This window comes from Hemicordylus capensis, chromosome 1, assembly GCF_027244095.1.
Source record: "Hemicordylus capensis ecotype Gifberg chromosome 1, rHemCap1.1.pri, whole genome shotgun sequence".
In the NCBI taxonomy this organism is placed as follows: domain Eukaryota; kingdom Metazoa; phylum Chordata; class Lepidosauria; order Squamata; family Cordylidae; genus Hemicordylus; species Hemicordylus capensis.
In genome coordinates this window covers 458,076,455-458,089,257 of record NC_069657.1, presented here as the reverse complement: position 1 = coordinate 458,089,257, position 12,803 = coordinate 458,076,455, and the positions used below count along the sequence as shown (strand labels likewise).

Sequence of the window (12,803 nt, the reverse complement as noted above, 5' to 3'; positions counted from 1 at the left end):
AATTCTGGACAGGAGAGTAGGCTGGGCTTAGAGCACCAACACCTTTTCTCTCTCCCCCCAGTAGGTACCATCTTGGGAGAGATCAGCTTGGTCCATCTCCCAGTGCGTCTTGTCTGTCTGGGCCTAGAATAGCCAATACAGGGTCTTGCTATCCACCATAGTGCTTGGCCCTGATAAACCAAGCAGCCTCCCACTTGGTGACAGCAGCTTCTCCGCAGTTCTCCCTCAGGAAAATGGCATCCCCAGGGAGGAGCAGCTGCTCGTACACCCAAGCCCCAATGCCCCTCCCTGGCAAGAGCTCACACTGGCCTGGCCTGGCCTGGGATGGAAGGTGGCTAGTCAGGAGAGGAGGAAAATGCCTCCAGCTGCTTCTACTAACCAAGGTGGCAACGAGGACAGGTGGGCAACGCAGAAAAAGGGGAAGCCACTCTGGCTACAGAAACCACCACCACCACCACGAGGAGGAGGAGGGCAGACCTCCCGCCCGGGCATGGAAAAGCATGTGAAGGCAGTCAGGTGACAGGAGTGCCTACCTTTCTTCGTGAGATCTTGCTCTTGAGCACTGGTGTGGAGTGGGATATTTCCTATCAAAAGTGTCCATGGAAAAGAGGCCACTACTCTCTTTTTCTGTGGCGAATCCTTTTCTAAAAATTAGGCATGATGCCTCATTCGGGATGGTGGAGTTGTGTATGGCATCACAATAGTGAACCCACTGAAGGCAGATGGCTGCCAAGTGTCAATATTGTTGGAAGTGTTGCTCAGAACCTGTCTGATTTACCTCAAGCCAGATTGGAATCAGGCAGCAGAAGGCCTTCTACAGACACTTACAGTGAACTGCAAGGCTGACCTTAGTGGAAGAAACTGCTGGAGATTGTTGGACATGCGAAAAAGCAGGATCCAGAACGCTGGTCTTTGTTCCGTGCCTTCATTTCCTAGTCACGCAAGTATTGACATTTGTTACAGTGCTGAGCTGCCATATTCAGCTATTTGCAAGCGCTCCAGTATGGTGTACAGTTTAGCGGGGTTTATTCCAAGTACATAGGTAACACGCCAGAGGTACACATCAAATCAGATCATGATCTATTTAGGGATTAAGAAAATATGCATAGTGAAATTTTCTGAGGAAAAATCTGTATGCAAACCAGGAAGAATGGCAGGAACCAGGAATTCAAAATTTTCCAGGAAACGGACATTATTGGGAGAGAGGTTGCTCCCTTCTCCAGGAAGCCCTCCTCTTTTGCAATCAGTCCAGCCTTTATTTCAGTCTTTGGCCAGCAAAAGCCCTCTGATTAGTGTCTGCAGTCTTTGCACACACCCCAGCCCCGCAACTCAACACAGGGAAAACTGAGCAAGGGGCCCAGCCCACTCTTGACCTCCAGGTGGGGGAGGGCACAGCCACGCCTGTCCATCCAGATGGAGTCCGAAAAGCAACGGGGCTTGACGGCACAGATACACTGGGACAGGATTGTAACCACACAAGTTTATTTTAAATAAAACGCAACACAGATGCAGGCTTTGCACACCAGTGTCTGTGGTCAAACAGGCAATGCAAACAGGGAACAGGTCAAGGCAGAGTCTGTGTGGCAATCCTGTCTGAACAGCATGAACTAAACCTCAGTGGGGCCAGAACCAGGGTGGGGGGCAAAGCCCTGGGCCCCTCCCAGCGGTGGGTCCCAAGTGCAATGGGTGGAACTCAAAGAGGCTTTTATGGGACAAAACAAACCGGGGGGGGGGGCCCTGCCACTCACCCTTCTCTTCCCAACAGCAAAGTTGTCACATTTCCATCCACCTCAGCCATGAGAAGGAGCACACACACACACACATACACCCCAGTCCAGTGTTCCTCTCACTCCCCTCAAGCCCACTCGATATGTCAGAGCAACTGGACAAGCCACATTCTCAGCAGCATCATTAAAATCCCACCCCCAATAAATAAATATTCAAAGTCCAACCCCTCCCCCCCCCACTGAGCCGCAGCCTTCTCCAGATTCACTTGCTCCCAAACTCTCTGGAGTCAGGGGGTGGGGGTGGGGGGGGCAGAGCAAGAACACAACAGGCAAAGTGCGAGTGAAATCCAGTACGGAAAAATATACAAAGAATTTGTCTCTCCATATAATACAAGAAGGATCGGGAGCGCTCACACCCAAGACAACTGAAAATCAATAAATAAGGAAAATGAGATGGGTAGGACAGGATGGAGGGGGAGGAGCCTGGGGGCCCCCAGCCAGGCGTCCTGCCCCACCACAGGCCTATTGACAGGCTGATCTCCTCTCTTCATTGACAGCTATTTACCATGTAATCGTGGGTTTCCCACGGAATCTGCAGAACGTACAGAAACCGGCGTGGGCCCCTCATGTCGCTAGAAACCTGTGATAATGTGTGTGCAGGACGAGGCTGTACAACGCAAAACCTTTAATGTCCATGGTCAGTGAGGAGCGTGGGGCGGTCTGTCACGGTGGGACTGCGAGTGAGCGGGCGCGCATGCGCACAGCTAGTATTCATCCTGGTCCTCTGGATGCTGCTCGTCCAGCTCGTCGTCCTCGGGGGGGGCAAAGCCTTCCTGCAAGGGCACAGGGAGGAGCACTGAGACCCCGCGAGGTGGCCCCCGCCCAGCACAAGCGGGCAGGCTCCCTCCCAGCACAAGCAGAGCCCACCCCCCCCACTGACCTCTGTGGCATACAGGATGCCGATGATGCCGGAAACGATGGGGCTGTTCTCACTCTCATGCTCCTGGCAGATCAGCTCGATGTCCCGCAGCTTGCTGAAGTAGAAGTCGCGCTCCTTCTCCAGCCCATCCACAGTCAGCTTCAGGTCCATCAACTGCCCCGGGGGGAGAAACCAGCGAGGGGAGGGGGCTAATGAGCCACTGAGCAAGGCTGGGTGGGAAGGAAGCAACCCTGTGTGTCTGCCGGGGGGGGCCCCCTGCTCTGAGCAGTGTCTGATGGGTGAGGAGAGCAGACCCCCTCTTGGTCAAGGGTTGGGGGAGAGAACGGAGCTGTGGCCTCCTCCCCAAAGGTGGCCTATGTGGGGACAACGTATCCAGGGACTGCAATGCCAAGACCTGCTTCACTTCAGCAGGGTGGCGGTTCCATGCGCCCTTAGAGCACGGCGGCGGCGGCTGCTGCTGGGGGAGTGAGATCTGCTCTGGGAAACAGCCGGGTGGCATGTGGTGCTTCAAGGGCTGGCCTAGTACCAGGGAGATCTGGCTTGAAGTCCCCATTCCGCCCCAGCCCTTCTTGGGTTCTCACTCTCTCACACTCAGCCTAGCCTGCTTCTCAGGATGACCTGAAGGGGCTGATGGTGGAGGAGGAGGAGAAGGCGGAGGAGAATGAGGCAGCCCACCTTGAAGAGTGAGATGAAACAATGCGAGGAGGAAGGCGCCTCTTGAAAGAGACTCTTGCTGGGGCCGTGCAGCTACCTGGAAGCCCTGCCCCAGAGATGATGTTCCCCCCAGCTCGCCCACTCTCCCCAGCCCAAGGAAGAGGTGTGGGAGGCTGGAGGGGCTTTAACCCAAACGATCGCCTCCGAGGGATGGGCCCCCCACGGGAGGAGAGGAGCCAGGCTGGCCGTTCCCACAGACAGGCGGGCCCTGCTTGCCTCTAGCAAGCACCGGGAGGAAGGGGGAGACACCCAGGTCAGCTTCATGTGGCTCTGTGGGGGCAAGCCCTCCCTCCCTCCCCACACCCAGAAAAGGAGGCATCATCTCCAAGGAACTGGTACCTGCTGGTTGAGTTCCAGGATCTGGGCATCAGCTTCACTGCCCCCGTTCCGGGCGGAAGGAGGATTCTTCCGGACAATATTGCTGGGAGCAACATTCATCCGAGCCGGATGCTGCAAATTCTTGGGGCCCGTCGGGGAGGTTCTCTGGGGGACTGTATGGAGAAGCCAGAGAGAAAGAGAGAGAGACTCGTCACCCGGGGCCCTCGGCCGGCCAGCCCCCCCGCCCCGCCACAGGCTGGGCCCCTCCGAGCGCATGTCAGAAACAAGGCGGGGGCTGAGGGGAAGGGGGCCAGGCACACTCCAGCGCAGCACCCGGGAGGAATGGACCAATGGGCCCCGGGGTGAGCCTCCCCCCCCTCCTGAAGACCAAGGCCAGCCTCTTTTCGAGCAAGCCCCCCCGCCCCCCCCACAAGCGGCCGAATGAAGCTACATGCAGGAAAGGGAGCTGCAGCCCTCACTCCTCCCGCTCCAGCCCTAAGCCCCCCCCTGCCCCCCGCAGCAAAGCAAGCGAGCCCAGCAGACCCAGGAGGCGGCAGCGTCGGGAGACTTCCCAGAGTACCGCTGCCTCCCAAAAAGCCCCCCCCTCCACCCAGCAGGCGTCTGCAAGCCACTCTGCCAGCGCTAGAAGAGGAGAGCTGGTCCCCTTTGCTAAGCAGGGTCCACCCTGGTTTGCATTTGAACGGGAGACTCCATGTGTGAGAGAGTCCTCTTCGGGGAGGGGGCCACTCTGGGAAGAGCCCCCGCCTGCCTACTTGCATGCAGAAGGTCCCACGTTCCCTCCCTGGCAGCAGCATCTCCCAGAGAGGGCGGAGAGAGACTCCTGCCTGCCTGCCGCTGCCGGTCTGAGCAGATGATCCTGAGCTAGACGGGCCCAGGGTCTGACTCGGGAGAAGGCCGCTTCCTGTGTCCCTAGAGGCCTCGCCCCAGGAGCCCTGCCACTGCTGCGAGACACAGGCGGGGCTCTGCTGCTGGGAAGGCGGCCCGCTCCCCGCCCCAGCTTCCGGGCACCTCACCCAGCTCTCAACACTCCTCCCAAGGAAGGACCCGGAGGGAAAGGCTGCATGGGGGGCCTCAGCAAGGCCTCTCCTCTCGCCGGCAGGCTTCCCTCAAGTCTGGCTAAGCGAGGCGATGGAGCCGGACACTGGGGAGTGGGGCGGTCAGGGTGGAAGAGCCCGGTGCAAGCCCACCCGCGGCTGCCAAGCTCCCAGGGAGCCCGTCCTCCTCCAGCCAAGAGCCAAGCAGCCTCCGAGGAGAGAGTGGCAGCAGCTCCGACGCCACAGGGTGGGCCGGCAGGCTGGGATCCGAGAGGCCTCCCTGGCTGGCCCCGGCAAGCCACTCTCCCGTGGCGGGGAGCCCGGGCTGCGCACATGGCGAGGGACGGCCAGGCGGCTCTTGCAGGCCTGGAGCTAGCCCAGCCCCTCGGAGCAGCGAGGCCCACCTGGCGCTGCTCCGGGCTGCTGTCAAGAAAGAAGCCCAGCCACGGAAGCCGAGGGAGGGGCTCCGTGGGCAGGCTGGCCAGCCTGCGGGCAGCCCGGGGGACACCAGGTCCCAGCATGCCTTGCCAACAGGCCCAGCCCTGGAAGCACAACCGCTGCATGTGGGGAGGCAGTGGCCTTGGGGGGAGGCCTGCTGGGGCCCGGCTGGCACCCCTCCCTCTCGAAAGCCCCCGCACCACACAGCAGGCGCTGCCTCTCCCGCACCCTCCGTGCTGTGCCCAGCAGCTGCCAAGCCGGATGTCGGGGAGCCGAGGCCATGCTCGAGGCAGGATCCTTGGGGGCCAGCTGTCCCGAGCAACATTACCTGCAGTGCCAATGGGTTTCTTGGGTTTGTTGAAGATCTGATCACCTGGGTTTGGAGCGGGGGCCACCTCCTGGCCTTGCCTTGCCAGCAGCGGGTTGTAGTCCTTCCCGTCGTAGTTGGCGTCAAAGAACTTCTTGAACCACTGAATGAACTCAAAGTTGTCCTGGAACTTCCCCTTCACCAACCTCTCCACAGGGATGATCTGCAGAGAGACCCCAAAACAAGCGACAGGGAGGCAGTGGCCACAGGCCTCCGTGGGCCACACTATGTTCAGTGGCCAGAGCGCAGGGAGGCTGGAGGCCCAGAGCAGCCGGCCCACTCCCTGAAGCCATCTGGCTGGAAGATCAGGGAGGCCGTCTGACTTGGCTTTCTGAGCTGTCCAGTAGGGATGTGCAGGGAACCCGGTGGGGGTGGTTCGAAGGTGCGGCGGGGGGGTGCACTTCCCCCTCCTGCCACCCCTCCCCCACTGGCACTCTGGTTTTCTAAAGCCCAGCGCATCGGCTACTTCCAGATGTTTCCGGTAAATGGGGGCCATGGGGTGGCAGGGAGGTATGCTGCCACGCCGAGGGACTTTAGACAGCTGGAGCGCCAGTGGGGGAAGAGGGGGAAGTGCACCCTCCCCCACCCTGAAAAGCAGCAACCCCCCACCTTCAAACCAGCGGAACTGGCCACCGTTCAAACCGGTCTGGAGGCACACAAAGGGCCTCCAGACTGGTTCCATGCACATCCCTACTGCCCAGAGAACAACTGGTTATGGGATAGCCAAACAAAAATCATTATTATTATTATATCAAACTATTAATTTATTATTATTGTTGTTGTTGTTGTTAGTTGGAGATGCAGCTCCTGATGGCCTCAACTCTTAGTACCAGCAACCCTACTGACCACTAGGGGCAGAGAGCGGCAGGAAGGGCACCCCCCCCGCCACCCCCACCGGGCTTTCTCTACTCTACTTCCCCTTTGTTAGGCCGCTCTCGCCTGGGGAGAGGAGAGACAGACAGACTTCCTCCTCCCCGCTCCCCCTCTTAAGAACCTCAGAACAGCCCTGCTGGATCAGGCCCAAGGAGGCCCATCTAGTCCAGCATGCTGCTTCGCACCGTGGCCCACCACTTCCGGTATGCAGCTGGCAGTAAGGCACATGGGCCTTCCCTCTCTCCCTGATGGAAGTCCTAGAGAAACGCCTTCATTGAGATCTGTATCTGCACGTCTCCAGACAACGTGAACCTGCAGGGGTCTCCTCCGCTGTGCACTTCTGCTGCAGCTGCTGGGGCAGGGGAAGGCATCTCCCCTCCAAGCTCTCTGGCAGCGTCACGGCCGAACGTGGACTCAGCCAGAGGCTCAGCCCTCCCCAGCCCTGGCAGAGGCGTCCCGGGGCTGCACAGCCCCTCCGGGGGCTCCTCTGGCCGTTGCCGCCTCCGGACCTTCTCCTTTCCTTGGGGACTCTCCTGCGCTCGGCTCTGGGGCCCACTTACAGCTCTGTGTCATCTGCGCAGGTTTCAAGGAATGCCGGACCCCGCGTGGATTCGTGCTGGGCTAGCCCCCGGGCAACTGAAGCACAGCCGGCGGCCAAGGCCGAAGCCCAAAGCTTCCCAGAAGCCCAGCGGGAGGCGGGGCTGCCCAGCTGATCAGCCAGGGCCCTGGCCCCCGAGGGAATGCGCCCAGCTCAGCAGTCAGGGGCTGCTTGGTGCCCGGCGGCGGCAAGAGGCGGCGGCGTCTCGCACACCCAGGCTGCAAGCCAAGGGGTCTGGCTTGCAGGCCTGGCCGGCTGGTGGGGGGAGCATGGGCTGCCTGCTGTCCAGCCGGCCCCAGATGAAGGGAGGAGAGTGGGGGCCCTCGGGCTTGCCACCAGGCCAAGGAGGGCAGGGATCCCCCGGCCACTCACCTTGTCCACGCCCATCTTCTTGAAGGCAGCCTGCAGCACCTTGAAGTTGTGGATATACTCGTGCTCCAGCTTGGCCTGGAACTTCACTTTCCTCAGGTGGATGCAGCCTGGGAACAGCATGTCCATGAACTGGCAGTAGGCAGCACCTGGCGGGGCGGGGAAGGAGGCAAGTCAAGAAGCCCTGTACAGAGATGACCTCCACCCGCGGCCTCGCCCGGCCACCCGCCCGGCCCCGCTTCTCCCTCCCTGGGCCCCCCTCCCAGTACCTGAGCACAGCTGCTCGACCTTGGTGTAGTGGAGGTGCAGGGAGTCGTTGACCCAGGACAGCATGTCGTGGCGACTCATGTTCTCGCTGGTCACCGATGTGGAGTACACATTGACGGCCATGCCCCAACTGCAAGAGGGAGGGAGGGAGGGAGGAGACTGGGCTTAGCCAGGGAGCCCCGCCTCAGAGGCTGCCCTAGACCGAGCCAGACCCTCGCTCCGCCTCCCTCAGGGTTGTCTGCACAGACCAGCAGCGGCTTCTCCAAGGTTGCGGGCAGGGGTCTCCCTCAGCCCTGTCGGGAGTCGGGAACCTTCTGCCCGCAGGCACGCAGGTGCCCCACGGCAGATTCTACAAGGCCCACCTGCCCCAGACCAAGGGGGGGAACTGGATGGAGCAGTCAGCCCCACCCACTCCCCCGCCTAGCCCAGAGCAGAGAACGGGCTACCCTCCGGGGCAGCAGCCCCCAGGACTGCTCTCCACAAGGCCCCCCCCCACAGCCCCGTCCACTGCTGCTGGGCCTGCAGCCCCACGTGGTCTCTCCTAATGGCACCTTTAGGGAGGCAGGTGAAGCTGGCATGCCAAACTCCAAGGGCAGGCTGAAGAGAGGGGGCAGTCAAGTCCCCCCGGCATGTTTGGGGCTTCACAGGGGCCCGGCAAATTCACGGCACTCTTTCCACAAGACGCCCTCGGCAAGAGGCTCTCCCCCCGCCCCGCCCCCGGCCCACGCCACCTCACCCCACTGCTGCCAGGACAGGCCTGTGCCTCTGCCTGCAAGCCCCCCCAGGAGGCGAGTATGGTGCCTGAGTGGCCTCTGGGCCTGGGCGGGGGAGGCATGGCTTGGCCCCCGCCCAGAAGCAGCCCGCCAAGGGGAAGCAAAGCCCTGGCCCCCAGACCACTCTCGGGACCCCTTGCCCTTACGGAGCTGTCTGAGGCAGACGCCTGGCCACCCCTGCCACTGCCACTGCCAGGGGGCAGGGGCAAGACCGGGCCAGAGCAACCTCCTCCGCGGGGCCACCCAGCCTGCGGGGAGAGGGCAGGGAGCCAGGGATGGAGCAGCGCCCCAGGGGTCCGCCCCATGCTCACCCCCGCACAGCCCCAGCTCCCCCAGGCCCACACAGGGCTTGCACAGAACCTCCCAGCGCAGCAGCGGGCCTTCAGCTGCCTGTCCGTGGGGAGGAGGGGGAGGCTGGCCTGGCCAGAAGAGGGGCTTCTCTGGGGCTCCGAGGGGGGGCAGCTGCCTGGAAAGCCCCCACGGCAGCTCCCTCACCACCTCCTCCACTCCCCCCCCCCTTCCCAGGATGGGGCCTTTCATTTAATGGCCGATAAGCCGCTTAAGAGCTGGCAGCCCGCCAACTCTCTCCTAATCCCGCCCCCCCCCCAGTGGCTGGGAAGTGGGACATGGCATGGCGAGGTGGATTCCTCTGGTAGCAGGCCCTTTGCTTGCGGGGAGGGGGCTTCTTCCATCCCCCCCTCCCAACCCCCCAAACGCCACCTCATAGTTGGAGGCCATTATCAGGGCAGGCTTGGTGGGCTGGGGGATGAGGGTAACCAATGCCTGCCTAGGAGTTTGCCAGATGGCTAGCAAGAAGATGGGCATCCATCCCTCCGCCCAGCCCCATCCATGCAGATCCTCTCCTCGGCTCCTCCTGGGGAGAGCCCCTCCCTCAAGGACCTGCACATGGCAGCCCACCTCTTGCAAACTGTGGGCTGGGCTGAGCACGCTCTAATGGGCAGCTCTGAGGGGACACATCCTGCTGCCTCCTCAGCTGCAGACTGAGAAGGAGAGCAGGCAGAGTGCGTTCGGGGCCAGTCTGCCAACACAGTCGAGTCAAGGGTTCCTGCGCAGAACACCCGAACGGGTCGCTGCCGGAAGCGGAAGAACAGCCAGGCCACTCTGGCCCCGATCAGTCCAACCAGTGGCAAGAACAGAAGAAGAGCCTTGCTGCTGGATCAGGCCCCCCAAGGAGGCCCATCTAGCCCAGCCTCCTGTTTCACGCAGTGGCCCACCAGATGCCTCTGGGGAGCCCACAGGCAGGAGTTGGAAGGGGCAGGCCCTCTCACCTCCTGCTGCTACTTCCCTGCAACTGGTACCCAGAGGCACCCCGCCCCGAGGCTGGAGGGGGCTCACAGCCCTCCGACTAGTAGGCGTGGATAGACCTCTCTCTCCTCCATGAAGTGATCCAAGCCCCTCTTAAAGCCATCCAGGTGGTTGGCTGTCCCCACATCTTGTGGCAGAGAATTCCACAAGTGGACGATGCGTTGGGTGAAAAAGGACTTCCGTTTGCTGGTCCGAGATTTCCCGGCAACCAATTTCATGGGATGATCCTTCGTTCTAGTGTGGTGGGAGGCCAGGGCAGGCTTGGCACCAGCAAACGGGAAGGGACGCCTTCCCTGGCCAGCCGCACACGCTGCTGCCACCCAGCTGCCCCAGCTAAGTGGCCTTCCTGGCCAAAGGGCTGCAGAGAGTTCCTGGCCAGCCGCCGGACTCCTCCTCTGCCAGGGGCTGCTTGACTGGCAACCTCACAGTTCAGCTTCCCCAGATGCAGGAGGGGGCTGACATCCGCACCTCCGTGGCTTGCCCCAGAATGTTTTCAGTTCCATTTGCATTATTTTAAAGCCAGAAGCACTTAGGAAAAGTTCACAGGGCAGAGTACAAACGTTCTGCACGATAGACTGCGAAAGGGGCTCACTCACCTCAGTAATCCAACCCAAGGCACAGACAGCAACCCCCCCTCCCAAGAGGGAGCCCAGGCACCAGCCCTGCGCAGATGTGCTAGAAAGCACGTGCAGCGACCCGCCCCCCTGCAACGCAAAGCCCTGCCCTGCCCTGCGGGGTCTGTGTGTGTGTGTGTGGGGGGGATGCTGGAGCACCAAGGGAGAGTCTCTCCCCACACACAGCATCCTCTCTTCAGAGAAAACGGCCAGTGGCAAGCCGGCAGGGCTGGAGAGCCCCTGCACTGGGGCAGGGAGCAGAGAACCCCGGACAGGAAACGCCCTGCCCCTGGGGAGCCCCTCCAGCCCCACCCCCCACAGCTGCCCTCCTCGCGGCGGGAGGCCTCCGCGTGCAGGGCTGGGCTCTCCTCCTTCACGGGAGGGTGCCAAACAGAGGCTGGGTGCCAGAGACACCCTGGAGGAGCTCCCTGCCCGGGAACGGGACTCGGGGCCTCCCAGGTCCCTTCCAGCTCCAGCGGGCTAGGATTTGTGCGGTGCACCGCCTAGAGACTTCAGTCGTGGGCAGGAGGCGCATGGAGGAAAGAAACACATTCCACCGTCCTTGCTGCAGAGCGTGGGCTTTTCCAAGAGCCCCACCCCTGCCAGCGGGAGCAAGGGCCCTCTGACACTTCCCGTGAGGAGCACCCACAACCCTCTGCTAACTGAGCCAAGAGGTCATCCTCTCTATGCAGCAGGGGGAGAGCAGCTGGCCCTCTCCATCCCCAGCACAGCATCCCTCCAGGGCCTGCGGCTGGTGTCTGTCTGATGTTTCATTCTTTAGATTGTGAGCCCTTTGGGGACAGGGAGCCCATTCATGCATATCTAGGCAAACCACTTGGGGTCAGAGTTAGGGGAACTTTTGCTGGAAAGTGGTATATCAATATTTGTCATGTCCGCACAGTAAAAACAAGCAAACTCAAAAGGCTTTCTCGCCCCGCCAGCCATGAAGCGCCTTCCCAGACAGGTCCCAGAGACACTTCAGGGGAGCAGCACCCAACTTGCTCAGCTTCAACCCCCCCCCCCAAAGCAGGAGACCTGTAACCTGAAGCGCACTCCCCCCCCACACACACCCCACAGAGCAGCCTTTCCTTTGCTCAGCCCCCAAACTCCAGTGCACCCATGGACAGGAACTGGGGGCAATCTGGGGAGGGTCTGAACTGGATCAGATTAAGGAGCTAAATCTGCTCTCACTCTTGCTGGCAAAGCAGAGATCAAGTGCTTAGCCATGAGCACCGGGATCCTCAAGCGGCGGCGGGGGGCTGCTTCTTGCTGGGTCTCCTCTGGATGGGCAGCAGGCTCCTCACCGCCTCTCAGGGCACCCCCCTCGCCCCCCCAGCCTCCCCCAAAGGGCCCCGTGGCAGAGACCCGTGGTGTGGACAGAGGCAGCCCCGATGCAGGCAGCTCCCTCTGGCTTGCCGGGGAGGGGGTGGGTGGGCTCCTGGTACCACCAGCCTGAATGGGACCAAGAGGGCAACCATCACCCGCCCCCAAGAGGGCAAGCAACTGCTCCCCAGGCGAGCTGGATGATGCCTGGAGTCAGCACGGCTCATGGCTCAGGAGTGGGGGGAGGCCCAAGCAGCCCCGCTGGGCCAATGCAACCGAGCAGCCAGTCAGCAAGCCATGCCCAGCCCACCCATTTGCCGCCGCCCTTCATAAAGGGTCACAAGGCTGTTGACAAAAGTGAAAGTGAAATTCCATCATCCAAACCACACTGAAAACACTAAAACCAGGTAAACAGTAAAAAACATAAAATACCAAAAAACACCCACCATAAAAAGACAAACCGCAGCAGGAGTGCTGAGAGACCCGGCAGCCCCTAAGGCATAAAAGCCGGGAAGAACAACAACAAGAAGAAGGTCTTTAGTTGTTGTTTTTTAAGCAACCAGAGATGTCCAAGAGTGGACATTCACTGGGAGGGCATTCCAGAGCCTGGGAGCAACAACCGAGAAGGCCCCGTCCTGCCTGCATGGCAATTTAGCCTCTCTCAACATCACATATTATCACAACAATACCTATGAAGCTGTTTGAACACTGGGAGAGGAACCTAGGAAGCTGCCCTATACTGAGTCAGACCCTTGGCCTATCTAGCTCAGTATTGTCTTCACAGACTGGCAGGGGCTTCTCCCAGGTTGCCATAGACACAGAGAAATAAATAATGCATCAAGAGGATGATGGCCCCTGGCCCCAAAGGGCTCACAGTCTAAAAAGAAAGGCTCTGGGAGCTTGGGCTGAAGAGCAGTCTAGAAATGCCTGTCGCTTGCTTTGGCCCTGGCCAGTTCAACCCTTGGCAGGCCGGGAGGCTGCCACGGCACCACTCCAGCCCAAGCCCGAGCGGACCCTGCACCTGGGCCAAGCCCAGCCGGCAGCTCCACCACTTGCCTGTTTTTGTCCAGGCGGCAGCAGCAGCAGCATCTCAGGGACAGG

The 12,803-nt window shown here is 61.0% G+C and overlaps 1 protein-coding gene across 4 annotated transcripts in view; it reads right to left on the bottom strand.

The window, feature by feature from the left end:
• Nucleotides 1-1,465: 1,465 nt before the first annotated feature.
• The window catches only part of MAPRE3 (microtubule associated protein RP/EB family member 3), a 46,168-nt gene continuing 34,830 nt past the window's right edge, over nt 1,466-12,803 (bottom strand). For 3 of the 4 annotated variants that reach the window (XM_053250700.1, XM_053250719.1, XM_053250727.1), the window contains exons 2-7: nt 7,669-7,796; nt 7,403-7,548; nt 5,521-5,722; nt 3,721-3,872; nt 2,668-2,820; nt 1,466-2,560 (exon numbers count right to left, since the gene is read on the bottom strand). In XM_053250700.1, the coding sequence (XP_053106675.1) occupies nt 2,492-2,560; nt 2,668-2,820; nt 3,721-3,872; nt 5,521-5,722; nt 7,403-7,548; nt 7,669-7,789 (843 nt within the window). In that variant the 5' untranslated portion in view covers nt 7,790-7,796 and the 3' untranslated portion in view covers nt 1,466-2,491. The remainder of the gene's footprint in view (nt 2,561-2,667; nt 2,821-3,720; nt 3,873-5,520; nt 5,723-7,402; nt 7,549-7,668; nt 7,797-12,803) is intronic. The other variant, XM_053250711.1, reaches the window with a different exon arrangement.